Source organism: Cydia strobilella, chromosome 24, assembly GCF_947568885.1.
Source record: "Cydia strobilella chromosome 24, ilCydStro3.1, whole genome shotgun sequence".
NCBI lineage: Eukaryota > Metazoa > Arthropoda > Insecta > Lepidoptera > Tortricidae > Cydia > Cydia strobilella.
This window is the reverse complement of record NC_086064.1, coordinates 8,930,776-8,951,919: the sequence shown is the minus strand read 5'-3', so window position 1 is coordinate 8,951,919 and position 21,144 is coordinate 8,930,776. Positions and strand designations below refer to the sequence as shown.

Genomic DNA, 21,144 nt, shown 5'->3' with positions numbered 1-21,144 from the left:
ACAAACGTGATTATTTTGCTGTTTTTTTCCGTAATAGTACGGCGCTATGACAGTACCGCTCTAGTATAGCTACTAACTATACTAGAGCGGTACTGTCATAGTAAATTTTGTAACCACAGTAAATTCACTGCCATCTATCGACACAGTTTAAAACTAAAAATGAAGATTTATAAAAATACGATAGAATGTATTTAAATATAGATAAATGATTTTTTTTATTTGCAATAATTATTTTTATGATTTTGACCCATGTTCTTTCACTGATATGCGTTAAAATTGTTAAATAACAAACGAAACCGTCAACGCCATCTATACGACTGTAGGCCAAAACTAGTAGCGCCCTCTGAACGAGAATCAAATTTTCTTGATTTTCGAGGCACGTTTTTTCCTTAGACTGTATCCATCTATTACGGAGTTATATCTATCTTTGGTATGTCTATGACTTTAAAAGGGTAATCATTAAAAGCTTAAAATATTTTTTTGTCATAAAAGTAAGTATAAGATAATAAGATATGTACCAAGATGGCAATCGTCTCATTAACCTTTCAAGTGGCATACGTCATTTTTGAGTAGAAGGAATTTCGTTTTTTTTTTAATTAATCAAATTCCAAATTTTAATGACGTTAATTGTCCGCGAGGCGGTTCCTGCCACTTCAAGGGTTAAGAACTTACTTAAATACACAACCCGCAAAGCCTCCAAATTTTGCACGTGAATAGAGGATATAACTGCAATGTTCAGCCACCAGAGTGCAGGTGCCTTTCTAGTAAACCATAGAGTAACTTATACATACTGTACCTTTAACGGGGTTTTGACAAGTTTTCACTGATTATAAAATATGACATTGATGCATCAAGGTGGTTTGCGTCAGAGGACCTACCGGGAAACGCGAATCCGAAAATTCGCTATCTGCCTCTTTATCGCTCGAATATGCAAGGGTGACATATGTTAGATAAAGAAATTTTCTTGTTTCACGATAGACCTCAGATTGTGGTAGTGGCGCCCTGGCGCCCCCTACGCAGAGTTTCGCGTAATATTCCCTATGACTCGCGAATTTTTAATAAGTACTTAGGTATTTTTTCATTGTTATTATTAATTGTTAAAAGTGAGTAAAATATTAAAAGTTTGACTTTCATTTGGCCACGAGAGAAGCAAATAAGTGATTTTAATTCACCTTATGAGTTATTTAGAACTTAGCCGCATACGTACAGTCGCCATCGGATATATCAAAGTGGCCGAGGTGTTCAAAAATATCTAAACACGCACTGTAACGCCTGACAATAGCGGCGTGTTCAGATATTTGTGAGCACCCTGGCCGCTCCGATATATCTGATGGCGACTGTACAGTCACCAATGTCGCCATACGGCCTCATTTTGTGAAACTAAGAAAATTTAATTCCTAGTTTCACGTTATTTCAGCATGTCATTGTGTTTCATTTCTTTCCTTATTGCTAAGTACCTTTAGAAGAAAAACAAAAAATATGACGAAGCAATATCGCCGCTATACTTACTCAACCTCGTATCTGCAACACTCATGTGAAGACAAAAACACCCGTATTCCGAATGAAAGAAACGACATTTCCATCAATTGATTGTTGCAGATATGAGGTTGAGTAAGTATAGCGATGATATTCGTGGAAGGAAGGCGCTATCAAAAATTTGCGGTGGTGTGCAACATCACTATACATATAACAAGGGCCTGACACTCTTTGATAGAGAAAGATAGTCTTATTGCGATTTCTATAAGAGGAAAGAGAAAATAGTGCCATGCTTTGTCCTTATCACCGACCGGGTGGCATCATAGGTAGGAGGCGATGGTGAAATACCGAAATTTACAAGAGAAAAAGTCCTATGCTGCCCAAATTGTATATGAATATTCTTTCTCTTACTTCCGGTCGCTCGGTGGCGTGTCTATAACTACTTGTGTATACTATGACATATAATGTCCATAGCGCTGTCTCACTCGTACAGCGGATCCGCGACCGAAGCCTAAAGTCCGGTTTATATTCGCGTGCGAGCCGCGCCACGAGGTCCACGAGACGCGAGTGTAAACGGTGGGCTCGAGAATAAAGGGAGGGAGGGAGACAAGCCCGGACTTAAGGTTCCTTATTTTATTAAGCACTAGCTTATGCCCGCGACTTCGTCTGGGTGGAATCAGTAACAGCAACTAGAGTAAGTTTAGCGCCTGGATAAAGTGTAATAGCAATCATTCTGATGGTTCCGGACACCATTCCTATCAATGGCATGCATGCTCGCATGCACAAGCTCATTCGTCGTGATAAATCCAAAATGCGTTAAGAGTAAAGTAAGTATAATAGGTTAAAACTGTCGATTTGCTCAAAACCCTCGCCGCAGCCACTACAGCATCAGCTCGCCGTTGGAGTGTCGGTACCGACCAGCTGTTCGACATGCAGACACGGGGTGAGTTGGCTTTCGATTGATTCGCTTTCACTGGCAGTAGATCCTTACATTTCTCACTAAATACAATTTTCCTACTCGAGGGCGATTGTACAGCTGAGTATAGTTTTTTTTGTTCTTATTTACTGACAATTTGGTTTGACTAACTATAAAAGGTCAGATTGAATAACGCTTAATGTGAAATCATATAGAGTAAAGCCTCTACCTTCCCCTGGCAATGGCATGTAGTTAGTTATATATATAGTCTGTGGCGGCAATCTGTCAACGTCAGAAAATAATTTTTTGGGAGCTCGAAGGTTCTTGCTTGGTGAGTTTATTAATAATTTCGAAAATTCTGTACCTACATTTATTTCATGTGTAAAACTAGCATACTTATACTTAGTGCGCTTCCGGGGACGCGGATCCAAGCAACCCTCAATTTTAACCGAAGATATTATTATAAAGCAAACCTGTCACCCGCGCATGTGTTCATTTATATGCCTTTTTTATGTGCCTGCCTTTGTTTGTAAAAAGTGATAAATAAATTGAAAACAATATTAATAACTGATTCTTAATTTTCGTCATTACTTTATAATTTAGTATCTAAGGCCCGTATATTTATAGATGAAATTAGCATTACGCCTTTTAGCCTATATACACACAACACTGAAATTTCGTAATATTCAACTATCACAAATCATATTTAAATAATAAGTCAACAAATGATTCAAGAAAAAATCAGTTGTTCCATGAAAAACTACAAAAGCCACCATATATTACAAAAAAAATAACTTAATTGGCTTATCTGTGGCAACCTCACACCTGTCATGTCATTCCGTAGTGGCGTGGCGTGGTTAAATTCGTCCCACATTCATTGTACTTATGTGAAGGTTATATTAAATTTACTATTAACTAATTAAATTTACCATTTCAATTTTTTATACAGTTTAATCGTGGATTGTTTTGTTAGTGGATCTAAATGGTAATTTTTCTCGATATAGTGCCTTAGAAAACGCGGGTGGCGGCTTCAGTCATGATGATGTCGAGAATTGGTAGAATCAGCATGCTGCTGGAGGCAGCTCGGGTGATGGAGGAGGCTGAACGGTTACTCCACGGTAAGTTTTACTACCAAACTTTATCACAACGTGTTAGTGTATAGTCTTCTTACATCACAGCAATATTTTTTTCAATCGTTCATTTTTGTGCGTAGTAGCGTTGAGATGCATAACCTGATTGAATTTGTTGTGATCGTGAGCTGGATGATGCGTAGATATGATTAAAAGTCAAGTTTGTGACTTAATTGTATAAATGGTTACATTATTTGGTCAAATGGGTGTGTCTCATCTCACCATGTGACAATTGTTATTATTACTGACAGTTTCCAGACGTTTCCATGGCTCAACTGCACTTTAGCTGACGCGGAGTTCAGGGCTCATATTTTTTTATAGAAAGTACTCATCATAAGGAATCTCCCCGCCATGTGACTATCGTGAAAACATTACTCTTTGGGGAAAAAAGCGACTGGGACATACGCGTGTGATGTTTTGTCCCTCACGGGCGCACGCGTATAGCTCGTCTATGTCTAGGTCTATGGTAGGAACATATTTAGTTTTGACACTTTTGACAACTGAATGTGCCAGAGCCGTGTTGAAGGATATTTGTATGGAAACTGAAACATTTTTTTCTTGAAAACTATGGGGTTTCGCACCATAACACTTGGCAGGGAGATTCCTTATGATGAGTACTTTCTATAAAAAAAATATGAGCCCTGAACTCCGCGTCAGCTAAAGTAAAGTCCATCCGTTTCCATTACTACAGATATGTCTATAGTATAAATTTATTTGGTTATAGTTAATTTATAACAATAAATAGGCTTTAGGTGGTGTGAAGAGTTAAAATAAATTAAATAAATTAAATATTTATTTCCAGGTAATGTTTCAACAACGGGATATTCTTTTACAGTAAAGGTTTAAAATCTTAATGTTAGTCCTAAGATTAACGGTGGTATCCACACTAGTCAAAGCCTAATTACTTGTCATAGCTTTTAGAGTTACGTACACAAAAAAGTCTGCTTGCTAATTTATGGAATTAAGTAGACAAGACTCTTGTCAATACATATTTAAGTGTTACATTAATGTAGGCTGAAACAACAAAATAAATGGGGCATTTTCTATGAAAAGGGACCTTATTGTTGATGGCGCTTACACCGCACAGCATCGCGCGGCATTGTATTTATATCGGAGCATCGTTAATAATGGCGTAAGCGTCATCGACAATAAGGTCTCTTTTTATAGAAAATACCTTTGGCCATGAAGCAATGCAGTAATGTATATAGTTATCATTATAATTTATCCCTGCTAATATCTGAGTGCGCCGACTTCTGGTCGAAGGGTGTCGTGTTTCGGAAGTTCCCGGGCAAACTGTCGAATCCGACACAAGACCAAGCGATTCAACGGAGCCACGCCGTTTTGTCTCCTAAATAGTGTTTAGTTTTTAAGTTCATAAAATGCATATACATATACATTGTATATGTTAAATGTTAAAATAAATAAATTGTGTTGTAACTCGGGTCAATGAAACTGCCATTTTATTATGTGGGATAACAATATAATATATGTAAAATTAGACATATTGGTCAGCAGTAAAAATACATTTATTGAGTAAGATGTGTAAAATCTAAGACATTTTAGTGATTCGAATGTGACAGGTGGTGGCACTGTACAGCTTCATGACGATCCTTTTGTGAAATTCTTATAATTAAATTTGAATTATTATAGACATATCTATAATAATTTAATGTTTTTAAGAACAATAATAACTGCATCAATAAATTGCTCTGATATTTAGATTAAGGTAATATTCGTAAAACTTGACAATTTAAAAGTGCTTGTTGCTAGGCCTATTTGAATAAATAATATTTTGACTCTTGACTCATACATTTTGCGGTAACTCTAATGAGGGCTAACGCGTATGAATTCGCCGCTAGAGGCGCTAGTGTGGATGGTCTTCGCAAAGTACGAAATGTCAAATGTTACTTGTCACTTCAATGAATGACAGCTGTTCTTTAGACTTTTGGACCACCATCAACAGAGGCGCCAACTGGAGAGCACAAAAACGATAGCCCTCATTGTCAAAAGTTGATGTTTGACAATTCAGTGACCGCCAAACATATGGCGCAGTACAGCAAAATATTGGTCTCTAAAATCAATTCTGAAGAGTGATATGTCGATGGCCATAAAGAAAAAGGTATTTGATACTGCTGTCCTACCTACCTTAACTTACGGTGCCCAAACCTGGAGCCCCATTGAGAAACATATTCATAAACTGAAAATCTGTCAAAGAGCTATGGAACGGTCAATGTTAAAAATTAAAATTAAGGACAGAATCAGAAACGAAGTCATAAGAGAGAAAACTGGAGTAAAAGATACAATATACGCAATAAAAAAGAACAAATGGGCCTGGGCTGGCCATATATGTCGAACAACGGATAACCGGTGGACTAAACGTGTCACAGAATGGTCACCAATAGGAATAACGAGAAAACAAAAAAGACCAAATAAAAGATAGAGAGACGAGCTAGTGAACTTCGACAGATACTGGTGGAGAACAGCACAGGATAGGAAGGAATGGGAAAAACTGGGGGAGGCCTTTTCCGCTCAAGCGACATGCAAATAATAAACCAATAATAATTGAAATTTATGTAATTGTAAAAAAAAAGAAGCATGAATAAAGGCTATTACTATTACAGCGCCATCGCCATACGTTTTGGATGTCAAACTAAGGGTCACGTTTTTTTCTTAGACTACCTCTCAATTCTCTGTTGCATGTTTAAGATTGCCATTTTTAATTTTTTTATTACTATATGCTTGTTGCAGTTCATGTCAAAGAGGAAACAGTTGAGATAGAAGATGACGACACATCAACATCAAAAGGGGAGGCATGGGAGAACACCGCAGCCCTAACCGAGGTGACAACAGCGCAGGATGACCCGATTGCTGATGATGAGGTCAAGGATGACCTTGAGTTGGGTCCGGTGCGGCTGGTGCGGCCTGTCGTAGCATATGCTATTAGCGGTGAGTTGCTTTATACTTAAGATTAAATAAATAAATATTATAGGACATTCTTACACAGATTGACTAAGTCCCACGGTAAGCCCAAGGAGGCTAGTGTTATGGGTACTCAGACAATGATATATATAATATAAAAATACTTAAATACATACAAAACACCCATGACTCAGGAACAAATATCTGTGCTCATCACACAAATAAATGCCCTTACCGGGATTCGAACCCAGGACCATCGGCTTCACAGGCAGGGTCACTACCCACTAGGCCAGACCGATCGTCCGATTAGGTAACTTACCTAGTTTCTTACTGTTGCACAGTGTTATTAAACAGTTGCTCTTCAAAAGTTAACTGTGTGGATGCACCTTGAGGTTTTAGTTGTAACTTGTATGAGATTTAATTGAGTAGCTCAACTTGTTGTTTACCATGTGTTATTTATGACAAGCGTTTTTCATTTATAGAGATAGTCCAAGATAACTCTGCGGCTAGAAACTTTCGGCCACGTCACCAATAGTAGCTTGGCGGAACAGGCTTTAGGTTACTTTTTGCTCATGTCGCAGATATGGATATGTTTGGTATCAGTGTGATGTCCTGAACACAAATATATAAGATCACAAGCGCGAAAGTGGTGGGAGTAGTTGCTGTGACGTCATAAATACGGCAGTACAAAGTTTTTCACTTTTTTTTAAATCATACCACGTGGGTGGATCACAAATATATAACATACTGTAACATTTTCACTACTTCGTCTAACAAATTATTAGAAAACGTTGAAAATTTCACAATCCACAGTTGACTTTGAACTGCTCTAAATTGAAAATGACTGAATGGATCATTCCAAAATACATACCTAGTGACTGTGAATATCCTCTATATAATGTTAAAAATTAATTAACCAGATATATCCAAAAATAAGAAAAGTACATCCAAGTTGAAAAAAAGTATAATTTTCTGTTACATTAAACTGCAACTATTATTAAAACAAACAAAAAACCAGACTGTTTACATATATTTTTGAAATGGTCTTTACACTAGCTTTCATTTGGTATCCATATTGCTATAGTAAGACAAAAAAAAAACAATCCCCCCCTCCCTTTTTTCATTAGCGGGCGCCATTTTCAAAATTTATATAGCCTATGTCACCACCCCAATTCTGATGAATTCAACCACATTTCATATGTTAAAAACCGTCCAGTCGTCTGGGCTGTAGCACAGATTATATAATAGTTTTTACGAACAGATACTTATCTCTCAAAGAAAACGCAAATACGTACCTACTGTTTTGATACCTACACAAAAATACAATGGAGTGACCTTCGGCGGGCCGCTCCCCGCACCGCGCGCACCGGCAAAACGCTAGGGTTGCCGACGCTTAGAAATGATAAACACCAATAGGTATTTATCATGAGAATCATTAGAAACAGCGTAGTGAAATAAAATGAAATCTAAATCTTAAATTATGTATTTTAGTCATTCATTCATTCATTTACAACTGTTTTACTTTGTAACTATAAATTTGTTGTAATAAACACTACATGTTTAATGAAAGAAATTCAATAGTAAGTACCTAAGGGTCCGTTTTTTTATTCCGTAGACCAAAATGACGTTTCATGTGTATGAGATGACATTTCTTAGTACTACATGAAATGTCATTTTAGTCCACGGAATAAAAAAACAGAATATACGTAGCTTGTAACTATCGTAAAAATTGCAAGTGCGGCGCGCGGTGACGTGCGTGCGTGAGCGCGTGTGGCAACCAACTGGCTTGCTTTTCTACCGTGAACGGGAGGCGATTCGTAGGTATAAATCCGAGCTCGCGCGGAGAGTTCCATAGGCCTGGCTGTAGGGCGTGCCAGTGAGGCAAATTAATCAAATCAAATGTACAATTTTGAGTTGTTTTCTTATGTTTGCTGGTAGAATTGACTTTTAAATGATGATTTTGAATGATAAATATTTAATAACATTTATTTTGTATCGATTTGCTTTGATTTTGTTTGATATTTTACAGTTAGTATTTTCCTTGTGTTGGTGTGGTGAAATTTTTTTGTGTTTCACTCTGTGGCAAAATTTATTTAACCCTCGTGCCTTGTAACCCTCGCAACGCTCAAGTTTCCATTTTTAGGGTTCCGTACCCAAAGGGTAAAAACGGGACCCTAATATTGTCTGTCTGTCCGTCTGTCACCAGGCTGTATCTCATGAACCGTGATAGCTAGACAGTTGAAATTTTCACAGATGATGTATTTCTGTTGCCGCTATCACAACAAATACTAAAAACAGAATAATATAAACAGCAAACGTGATTTTTTTGCCGTTTTTTGCGTAATGGTACGGAACCCTTCGTGCGCGAGCCTGACTCGCATTTGGCCGGTTTTTTTGTATCATTCGCTTGCTCGGGTATAAATATTACCACGAGACGTTAATACAATATTAATACTAAATTAACAGTTTAGATAACATACATTGAAAACAAGGCCAAGATCAATTAATAAGGAAATGCATTTTTACCAAATTTTTACAAACTGCTGAATTATTGGGTATTATGAAAATACAACAAACCTTGGGTTAGTGGCACTGAAGTGTTAATTGATTTACAAAAGACATGAAGGTCAGGTATACGGTGTATTGAGTACTATTACTGTTTCCTATTCTTTAATTTTGATCAAATTTGCTAGATAAAATAATGTTCTAAAAAATAAAATATCCAATTTAAGCATATGCATTAAATAATAAAAGACGTTTATTTAAAAAAGTTTGAACATAGGTACATAATAAAAGTACACGATGATGCTTACAAACTAATTGAAAAATCCAATAAAACAAAAATGGAAACTAATTGAAGGACGTTTCTATCAGAAATTCTGGTAGAAAGGACTACTTATTGCAGATGAAGCATAAGGACCCTTTTATGATGGAAAGCCACATATATTATGCTGATTTAAAGAAAACCATCATTACTATCATTATCATGTTGTAACGTTTAAATGTGGTTGTGATATTTGTGATTATAGTTATAAAGTATAAAAACTTCTGGAGTACAGTAACCCAATTTGAAGCAAAGTCTTCCATTACCCATCTATCGATATGGATAAAAAAACCTCCGTGACAGACAGGGCGATAAATGTCGCTACCTTCTGGTCCCGCACAGTCTGAAACTATCGACACGAGAAGAAGAAGAAAAATTGGGGCATTTTCTATGAAAGGGGACCTTATTGTCGATGGCGCTTACGCCTCACAGCTTCGCGCGGCATTGTATTTATATCGGAGCATCGTTTATAATGGCGTAAGCGCCATCGACAATAAGGTCCCTTTTTATAGAAAATACCACAAACGTTTCTAACTCTAGCAAGATTGCGACAGCCTTTTGTTTTGCCGCAAAAATTCCGGGCTCTGCATGACAAATACGAACGTTTCCGAGAAAGTACGATGGAAAACAATTATGCACTACATCTGTAGTACCTTTCATAAACATAATAAAGTAGCATTTCTTTTGTTTCATTGCTTACTCACACAAACGGAATTTATCCCAATTTACTATTCAACAAAGTTCAAATTAAAATTAGAAAAATTTGGTATGGTGGGCCTTACGAGTCTATAGTAGATTTATAGATCTTCGCAATGATCTCCTATACTTCGTAATAATATTTGCCTGTAAGAGATTTATATACTGCGAATGAATATATTTGGTTACTTATTTAATCATAAAACACTAAAGTAGCACTTACAGTATTTTTCAAACTCGAAGGCTAGGATGACAGGTCTCATCTCCATATAATTCATAACCTAAAAACGCCAAATCTCGCAAAATTGTATTGAAATGACAGCTGTCATCCTACTCATCGAGTTTGAAAAATACTATAATGTACACACGGTGAACTTCACGTAATCAGGCATTAAGTTCATTTTTACCTATCAACCTTAGGGCAAAGAAATGTATATCTATGACAGTACTTAAATTCACGTTTTATTTCAGCTGCAATAGAAGAAGCACGAGCGGTCGCAGCCGGACAACAACCAGCTGAACAACAACCAGTTGAACAACAACCAGCTGAACAACAACCAGCTGAGCAACAACCAGCTGAGCAACAACCAGCTCAACAACAACCAGCTCAACAACAACCAGCTGAACAACAACCAGCCCCCTTACAACAACCAGCTCTTGTACTACAACTCCCTAAACAACAACCTCCTGCACGATCCATCGAACAACAACAAGGTCTAGAGCAAACCAGCGAAGGACAACAACTTGAACTTAGAGCCTGCGCCATCAGGCCTGAACCCATTCCTGTCCCCGAAGCACCTTCCACTAGCAATGAGTGTCAGGAAACCGTCCATGGGGAGACTCCAACAACTCATAAAGAAGCTAACTTAGAAAAAGAAGTAAATAGTGTCCGTGAAGCCAATGTGTTTGAATACACTGTTGAAGTTAGCATAGAAAATCAAATAGAAGATGAAAGACAGTCTGATGATGAAGAAAAACTCATTTATGAAGATGATAGTCTTGAAGATTCTCAAGAAAAACCCCCAGAAATAAACAGTGAAGTAAAAGAAAACCCATATAGTTGTGATATATGTAAGGAAAAGTTTGAGTCGAAGATGGATTTAATAGAACATGTTATGGTACATATACACATGGAGGAAGAAGACAAACATGATGTCGACAATGTGTCAAGCACAGAAGATAAGGATGATGTGAGTGAAAATAGGACAAGTATAGAAATTGAAGAAGAAAAGATTGATATTGTAGAGAATATGCCATACACAGAGACAGAAGACAAAGACAATGTTGTTGAAGTCTTGCCAAGCATCGAGCATGATGTTGCTATAATTATGCAAAGCATGGAACAAGAAGAGGACAAGAATGATGTTGAAATCATGCCAACAGAACAGGAAGACAAAGATGATGTTGAAATCATACCAAGTACGGAGCATGCTGTTGAAGTCCTGCCAAGCATAGACCATGATGTTGCTGTAATAATGCAAAGCATGGAACAAGACGAGGACAAGCATGACGTTGATATCATACCAAGTAAGGAGGATGAAGTTGAAATCTTGCCAAGTACGGAGCATGATGTTGAAATCCTGCCAAATACGGAGCATGATGTTGAAATCCTACCAAGTACGGAGCATAATGTTGAAATCCTGCCAACAGAACAGGAAGACAAAGATGATGTTGAAATCATACCAAGTACGGAGCATGCTGTTGAAGTCCTGCCAAGCATAGACCACGATGTTGATGTAATCATGCAAAGCATCGAACAACAAGACGACAAACATGATGTTGAAATCGTGCCTAACATGGAGCATGATGTTGAAATTGTGCCAAGCACAACAAAGGATGACAAAGATGATGTTATCGAAATCATGCCAAGTACAGAACAGGAAGACAAAGATGTTGAAATCGTGCCAAGTACAGAAGATAAGCATGATGTTGAAATCATTCCAACAACAGACCAAGGGGATAAAGGCAATTTAATCGAAATGTTGCCAAGTAAGGAGCCGGAGGAAAAGGCTGAAATTATAGATCTTTGTGATGATGATGAAGACGAAGAGAATATGCCGAGTGTGGAGATTGAAGTGGATAAGCCTGTTGAAGAAAAAGGTGAGTGTTTATATTTGTTTCTTTATTTAACTTGTAACTTGCATGTACCTATGTTTGTACTGGTCAAACCTTGCAAGTTAAATTTGACCCACTTTCCGACTTCCAATGAAGCTGAAAATTTGCATACATATGTAAGTCGGGTGATAATGCAATATTATGGTACCATCAAGCTGATCTGATGATGGAGACAGGAGGTGGCCATAGGAACTCGTTGATACAACGCAACCTAATTGTGTTTTGAATTGTTAGAATGGAAAGGAAATAGTTTCCTCGTACGTGTTCCGCGTTCGGACATTTGAGGGCTTAAGGGACTTATTTATTTGACAGTATTTATTTATTTGTCATGTCAATTTGGAAATTAAATATTTTTGTATTTGGTTAATTTGGTTGATAATTGTTGCTCTCCTACTCTTTCTTCCATTGCTAGGTTTATTTATTTGTTTATTTAAACTTTATTGCACAAAAGAACAACTTAATGTTCAAAAGGCCAACTTAATGCCATGAGGCATTCTTTACCAGTCAACCAGTCAGGTTTATTGTAGATTTACAGATATTAATTGCAAATCGAAATCGACTATCGCCGCTATACTTACTCAACCTCGTATCTGCAACACTCATTTGATGACAAAAACACCCGTATTCCGAATGAAAGAAAAGCGACATTTCCATCAAATGATTGTTGCAGATATGAGGTTGAGTAAGTATAGCGACGATAGGTCGAATTCCGGTAATCGAATTTTTCCTTTCACATCGCTATTGTAACGTAACGATTTCTGTGTGTTCTGTCGGGTATTTACAGTAAAATGGTGGAACGCAAATACGTAGTGACACAAAATGTTTTTTTTTTCTCAATCGTTCCCGATATTTCATATCTGGCATAACCACTGGCACCCGCTAAGACGAGCAAAGCGAAGCGCAAGGGCCCTACCTACCTTTTCTCGAAGCGCTTTCGTTAACACAAGAACTATTGTATAATAAAAAATAATGAATAGTGAATAAATATTTCACCTTACGTCCATGTGACGGTAGCGAAACGGCCAAGCCACATATTTTGGCTAAGGTGTAGAGTTTGTGAAGTTAGGGCTTGTAGAGTTAGAAGCTTGGCTCTACAAGAGATCTAATAACTATTTGACATTGCGAGCCTTATGGTTTCGTCTTGGCAACATTTTACATGAAAATGTTTTTGGTGGGATTTATTTATTCTCACATAACAAATAATACATAATTTATTTATTCGGGCCGTATGCTTGATTCCCACCGACATGGTATAAAAAAAAACATAATTTATTAACCTACAAACAGTAACACTAGTATTAACATATCCAATAAAATGAAATATAATAAACAAACGTCTCATGTAAAAAATTTAGATAAAAATTAAAATACAATATTAATATTCAGATTTAAACATGCACATCATTACACTAGATTTACATAATTAAATTCTGAAACACCTACACCTACAAACTTATTTCCATCATTTTGTGTCCAATTAGGTTTGTGAAACAGGCATAGCTAATACAACGATACCGAGCCAGTGAAGCTAGTAGTTTCCGATTCAGCTTTTAAAAATGCTTTCGTAGAAGGACATAAACGCCATTGGTATCGAACTGGGACACGGTAGCCGCCACTGTCGTTCCCGCGGCCCGGACCGTGGGCTCTAACGTTGGGTGTCCGCGGGCCGGACCGTGGGCTCTCGCGTTGGGTGTCCGCGAGTCGGACCGTGAGCTCTTGCGTTGGGTGTCCGCGGGCCGGACCGTGGGCTCTCGCGTTGGGTGTCCGCGAGTCGGACCGTGAGCTCTCGCGTTGGGTGTCCGCGGGCCGGACCGTGGGCTCTCGCGTTGGGTGTCCGCGAGTCGGACCGTGAGCTCTCGCGTTGGGTGTCCGCGGGCCGGACCGTGGGCTCTCGCGTTGGGTGTCCGCGAGTCGGACCGTGAGCTCTCGCGTTGGGTGTCCGCGGGCCGGACCGTGGGCTCTCGCGTTGGGTGTCCGCGGGCCGGACCGTGGGCTCTCGCGTTGGGTGTCCGCGGGTCGGACCGTGAGCTCTCGCGTTGGGTGTCCGTGGGCCGGACCGTGGGCTCTCGCGTTGGGTGTCCGCGAGTCGGACCGTGAGCTCTCGCGTTGGGTGTCCGCGGGCCGGACCGTGGGCTCTCGCGTTGGGTGTCCGCGGGCCGGACCGTGGGCTCTCGCGTTGGGTGTCCGCGAGTCGGACCGTGAGCTCTCGTGTTGGGTGTCCGCGGGCCGGACCGTGGGCTCTCGCGTTGGGTGTCCGCGGGCCGGACCGTGGGCTCTCGCGTTGGTTGTCCGCGGGCCGGACCGTGGGCTCTCGTGTTGGGTGTCCGCGGGCCGGACCGTGGGCTCTCGCGTTGGGTGTCCGCGGGCCGGACCGTGGGCTCTCGCGTTGGGTGTCCGCGGGCCGGACCGTGGGCTCTCGCGTTGGGTGTCCGCGAGTCGGACCGTGAGCTCTCGTGTTGGGTGTCCGCGGGCCGGACCGTGGGCTCTCGCGTTGGGTGTCCGCGGGCCGGACCGTGGGCTCTCGCGTTGGTTGTCCGCGGGCCGGGGTTTGGAGAGCCCAATCAACATTAAAGTGTTCACATTGAATGGTTTTTCTTTTTTCTTGAATTTGAAAAGGTATATGCTGATCGAATTTGCCCGTTTCCAAAATTATCTTTTATACTATGTTTTGTATAAACAAAACATTTTTATTTTGCATTAAAAAAATGTTGTATAATAAGTCATATAAAACAATGAAAATCTGCATTTTGTTATGTTGCAATGATTTATTATGTTCTTCAAACATGCTAAATATGCTAATTGAAATTATGCACACCGTTTGTTGATAATTGAATGGCATCCATAATGTTTTAATGTAATTAAGCAAAAACACCCGTATACGAGGGGCAAACTGAAAGTTTTTAGAATAATAAAATAAAGTTTGTAACTGTTTCTGATCACGCGTACAAATTTTCTTTAGGATACACCCTGAAACGCAGCAAGCTCATTCTCCCAAAGCCATTTTTGTACCTCAATTTTGGGTCCTTAAAGCAAATAGACTGATACGTAAAACAGCACCGTTATTTATTCATTCATTGTATTTTTAACCACTTGTCTATAAAGGTCCTGGACCGAATTTTCAGTATTTTTTTTTGCAATTTTTTTTCTGCTTTATACTGCAGTCCGAGTCTTGAACCCACGATTTTTGATCACCACACACATATGAAAGGTTATTTGTATAACTACCTTGTTTTGTTTCAGAACAACCAAGCCCGCTGCAAAAGTTCGTGCCGCGTGACTGCTTCGTAAGACTCGAGCGCTGCGACATCTCACGCTACATAATAACACCCCGGGAGCCCCCCAAAAGCTCCAGCGCACCTCCCGAAACAAACCACAAGGACACTGACAAACACCAACATAATATAGACACAAACACATACGACTGCGATACATGTGGCAGATCATACAGGCAGAAACATCATCTCAAACGACATGTCAAAATGCATTTGCGGACACAATTTAAAAAGCCAAAGAAACGAAAAGAGTTCAAAGAACCGCTTTTCCCTTGTGTAATATGCAACAAAAAGTTCACGCGACCATACTCATTACGGATGCATGAAAGAATTCACACAGGGTACAAGCCATATTCCTGTGAGTACTGTGATAAACAATTCTCAGTTATAGGAAACTATATAATACATAAACGCGTCCATACAGGTGTAAGACCGTACTCTTGCAAGTTGTGTAAAAAAACGTTCGCGCAAGTCGGCCATTTGAGGACGCATCAACGAAGCCACACTGGAGAGAAGCCTTATTCCTGCGATATTTGCAAAAAGAGTTTTACGCGCTCCACTCAATTAAAATCACATATGCGGATACACACCGGTGAGACGCCTTACTCATGTGAGACATGCCACAGACAGTTCAAGGAATTGGGCGCTTTAAAAATACATATAAGAATACATACTGGGGAGAAGCCATACTCTTGCGAAGTATGTAAAAAAGGTTTCTCGCAATCAAGCGCTTTAAACGTGCATAAACGAATACACACCGGTGAGAGGCCTTACGGTTGCGAAACATGCCAAAAGCGGTTCTCAGATTTGAGTACTTTAAAGGCACATAGGCGTATACACACAGGGGAAAAACCGTACTCCTGTAAGATGTGCAATAAGGCATTTACGCAATTGGCTAATTTAAGGATGCATGAATGGCGAAACTCGTGTACAAAAAAAGATGAAGCTGTTAAGCCTTTTCCCTGAAAGGCTGAACTGTGTTCTAGTTGTTAATGCAGTATTTATTTTTTTATTGTCTGAACAAACTTGTCCATGTTAACCTGACCAACTTGTCAAAAAAGTCTTGCTTTTGTTGTATTAGTCTATTATTTGTTATTCTTCTTGTTAAATAGAAACAAAGAGGATATAATAGGATAGAGCGGTACTGTCATAGTAAATTTTGTAGCCACACGATTAAAACTAAAAATATCCTCTAAAATGTATTTATATATGGATAAATGATTTTTTTTATTTGCAATATTTGCATTGATTATTTTTATATTATTTTGACCCATGTTCTTTCACTGATATGCGTTAAAATTGTTAAATAACAAACGAAACCGTCAACACCATCTATACGAGAGTAGGCCAAAGATAGTGGCACCATCTGATCGAGAATCAAATTTTCTTGATGTTCGAGGCACGTTTTTTCCTTAGACTGTATTCATCTATTACAGAGTTATATCTGGTAAAAATAAAAAAATGCATTCAATATAGTCCATATTTTATAGTAAATTTTAATTAAAAATGAACGTTGAATATTAAAAAAATATACTATTGCAGCTTTGCTTCCCACTATCAATGACATGTCATTAATATATAACTGCCAAAAAAAAAGTGTATTTGAACATTAAAAAATACAGTTCATATTACAGACATTGTTTTATTAGTCACGAATCCTTATCTTTCAAACAAAGAGTGTTTATACATACATACATACATATAATCACGCCTATTTCCCGGAGGGGTAGGCAGAGACCACGGATTTCCACTTGTTACGATCCTGACATACCTCTTTCGCTTCCTTCACTTTCATGACTTTCCTTATACACGTTGAGTTACACGTTGGTTGAGTAATTGGTGCTCCCAGAATAGAATGACGTTGAATGCCAAAAAATGCTTTTACATCTCTTTTACTCGCAATAAAACTATTGTGCCCACTTGTTACACTATCGGAGGCACGCAACTTGAATAGGTTGATACAATCCGTGACCTGGGAGTAACAATAGATAGTAAGTTAAATTTCAATGCCCATTACACAAACATCATTAAAAAAGCGTCTCGTATGTTAGGATTCCTATTAAGAAACGCTAGGCAGTTTAGGTGTGCTGGTACTAAAGTATTGCTTTATGAAACACTAGTAAGAAGTAACCTCGAGTACTGCTCCCAGGTTTGGACACCTTACTACGAGGTGCATAAGAATCGAATTGAGAAGGTACAGAGACGCTTTTTAACACATTTAGGATATGTCTCTTCCAAACGCCGTAAACTCACATCATATAGTAAACGAATGAAATTCTTTAGATTTATTTCACTAAGTAACAGGAGAAAAGTGCTAGATTTAATGTTCCTCTACAAATTAGTTAATAGTAAGGGGCTGGATTGCCCAGAATTGTTAAGTAAGATTAAAATAACTATTCCTGCTAGGCTACCTCGTCCTGGTTTGTATAAACTGTTTAGCATTCCATTTGGAAAAACAAATTTAGGTCGTAATTCTGCCCTTTTAAGAATGGCAAAATCATACAATCACATCCCAGGCTCTGCGGGAGTTGACATATTCAACGACAAACTTGAACAGTTTAAAAGAAAGGTGACGAAATATGTTGGCTCACTGAATGTCCCAAAGTAGTTAGTTAGTCATAGTTTCTTAAAAAATCTAAAGTAATACTTAATAAAATATTAATAAAATAATTTTATAGTAAATATTTTAGGTAATGTAATGTACTAATTTCATATAGCCATAAGTTTACTGCATGTTCACTATTGTTCACAGGTACAAGACAATTATATAAGTTGTGGTTACCTATAATTAGATAAGCATCAGTCATGATTGTTATATAGATTTAAGAGCATGTAAGATGTATTATCTGTTGGTAATCCTAAATAAAGAAAATAAAATAAAATAAAATACACGCTCGCCGGTTTAGAGTAAAGAAATATAACACTGCATAATTGGTAATATATTTAATAAAAAAATAATTATAACGATTAATAACAAAACTCATTTAAAAAAACAACAAAAATATTCAGCAAACTGATTTAAAAATAAAATAAAAATATTCAGTACCTATCTACCAGCTTCTGGGTACATAATTAAGACAAGAACTTAATATGAATAAATAAAATTAATCAAAATCTAAATCAGTGTTATTTTGTGGTTTGTAGGCTGCATACATCACTATGCATAGGGTTAATAGAAAAAGAATCACGAACAAACATGTTCCGGAGCCCGACGACACCTACACAATTTGAAGACGAGCGGATTTATTAGATATAGCCCCTTTCTAACATTCTTGAAATGTTGTTTATCCTCTTCAGTCATGTGGGTGGCTGCATCTTTCATCTTTTTCTTTTTTCTCGACGGTGTTTCATCTTTTGAATCTGATCTTCTTTTATTCGAGTTTGAATTATCTTTTGGCAAATCTTCAATATTTACCTCACTCGGCGACACGGACCAAAACTCATCTAAAATTCTAGGATGACGTAGATTTTGAATGTTATGTTCTACGCTCGTTCCGTTTTCTCCTTCAATGGAAGCGTTGATTTCAGTGGAGTCAGAGGAAACATTTTCAAGTCTATCTGCACCTGGAAATATACAACTTAATATGAAGTCAGTTTAGAAGATAAGCTGAGCTCCACGTAGGGCCGAAGGCCAGAAGCGTCCAGAAGGTTAGTGCTCAGACACAGAACATTATCTAGTACACTGTGTATTAGTATAGTGTGAAGGGCGCCATATATGTATGTATATGTATGACAGAGCGCGCAAAGCTTAGATTAGATTCATTTATTTCTCATTGAAAATGTACATTATATTAAGCCCGCTCAGACTACGCGGCGCGAAGTCGCGAACGCGACTGTGGAGTCGATTTCGCTGATTAGCGAACTAGACTCCACACTCGCGTTCGCGGCTTCGCGCCGCGAATTGCGCACGAGTGTGGAGGGCCCTCTCCACACTCGCAAACTTCACGGCGATTTCGCAGTTTGGTTCTCGCCAAGATGGCGGAAAAGCATCAGCTGATCGAGCTTAACTGGTAGCTCTATGTTCTTTCACTGATATGCGTTAAAATTATAAATAACAAACGAAACCGTCAACGCCCTCTATACGAGTGTAGGCCAAAACTAGTGGCGCCCTCTGATCGAGAATCAAATTTTCGTGATTTTCGAGGCACGTTTTTTCCTTAGACTGTATCCATCTATTACGGAGTTATATCTATCTTTGCTGGTAGTTATTTATGGCATCATACGTGATTTAGCTATTTTTCCATTTCGTTTTGTTGTAAAACCGTAAAATCAGTAAAATATAGCCGCATTATATAATATAATTATTATTTATAATTGAAACTAAAGTTGAAACAAATTTAATAGCAATAATGTAATAACTAATAACAGAAATTGTATTTATCTTAATCCAGGTATATAAACCTAAATCTCATTTTTGTCCTCAATTGTAAAAATTCTTAATCCAGGTATACCTGGTATACCTGAATCTCATTTTTGTCCTCAATTGTAAAAATATTATTCTAGTTAACTCGCATGACATAAAAATGTACATCTGGTCTCCCGTGATACAGGCCTAGCCTAGTGCGGGGACTCCTGGAACCAAACATATACTAATCTATGCCTGGAACCTCCGAATGTCAAGTCAGTTATGCACCAACTCTTTTCAGTAACTTGTGATATGTACTTACTATGTACTACAATTGTATTCGTTCTGTGCAATAAAAACATTTTTTATCTTATCTTATCATTTATCTTGCCATATAGGAGTCAAAATAGTCTGTAATGTGGAGTCTTGGTAAGTCAAACGAGTTGCCAATCCACATTGTTCAGACTATACTGAACTGTTGCCATATAAATGAGAATAATAGCGCCCTCTTGACAATGATCATATATTCCTGGTCAGGCTTTAGCCAAATTGGCGTTTGCGTCCGCGCCACCTGATTAGATCAGACTATTTAATCGTCTGGACTGCTCTTATAAAAAAAAAGAAATAACATTTTGTCTATATGAAATTTAATCTTACTGAAGAAGAGGCAGTATGGCCTATGGTCTTAGCCTGCCCAGAAGGACGAATAAAAAAAATAACATTCTGTCAATCCATTGTCAATCACACCATGGAGACTGTACCTATATAAAGGAGCCAAATCTCTATGTATGAAAAGTGTCCATCAAAAAACAGTAATTAGGCGGCGCCACCATACACCGAAATACTACCAAAAACAACCTACGTAATTTGGTCGGGTTATTTGTTGCCTTATATGGTTCATGTTATACTCATGTCCCAGAGCCTAACTAGCGCCACCGGAGAGATTAGGAACTATTATTTAAAGCTTAACGCGGTCACTTTTACAACAATTCTGCCATAAGAGATTGCGATCCTTTCTATACCATCCATAAATCACACTCAACTGTCACAATACATTGGCTAACCTAACTATGGATGGTATAGAAAGGATCGCAATCTCTTATGGCAGAATTGTTGTAAAAGTGACCGCGTTAAGCTTTAAATAGAAACATACAAAATACTCACAGGACACTATAACGTACCCGGGTTGAGTGACATTTTCACTCGGCATATGAATGACAGACTGAGAGGACATTCTCTGAAGCTGGCACGGACGCAGAGTAGTAGCAACCCAAGACGACACTTCCTGTCTAATCGTGTAGAAAGTGTGGAACAGTTTGCCCGAATCCGTAATCAGTGCGCCTTCAGTTAACTCCTTTAAAAACAGACTCGACAAACATTTTACGAATGGACAGAACACAAGTGCAGGACATTGATATGCACGTATCAGCTATTTTAAGCTGTCTGGGCAT

The 21,144-nt window shown here is 38.5% G+C and overlaps 1 protein-coding gene and 1 long non-coding RNA gene across 2 annotated transcripts; both read left to right on the top strand.

The window, feature by feature from the left end:
- The first annotated feature begins 3,242 nt into the window (after positions 1 to 3,242).
- Positions 3,243 to 6,314, top strand: LOC134752253 (uncharacterized). The gene is made up of 3 exons (XR_010128748.1): positions 3,243 to 3,285; positions 3,397 to 3,510; positions 6,271 to 6,314. It is a non-coding gene; the product is annotated as an uncharacterized LOC134752253 (long non-coding RNA).
- Positions 6,315 to 16,579, top strand: LOC134752249 (zinc finger protein 583-like). Its single transcript, XM_063687879.1, has 3 exons — positions 6,315 to 6,468; positions 10,433 to 12,061; positions 15,317 to 16,579. The coding sequence occupies exons 2-3, from the start codon at positions 11,056 to 11,058 to the stop codon at positions 16,312 to 16,314; spliced, it is 2,004 nt and encodes a 667-aa protein (XP_063543949.1). The 5' UTR covers positions 6,315 to 6,468; positions 10,433 to 11,055; the 3' UTR covers positions 16,315 to 16,579.
- Positions 16,580 to 21,144: the final 4,565 nt, after the last annotated feature.

Coding starts and splice junctions, on each gene's coding strand:
- LOC134752249 (XM_063687879.1), top strand. CDS start 11,056: ATGGATTTAATAGAACATGTTATGGTACATATACACATGGAGGAAGAA. Junction 12,062..15,316: donor TAAGCCTGTTGAAGAAAAAG/GTGAGTGTTTAT, acceptor GTTTTGTTTCAG/AACAACCAAGCCCGCTGCAA.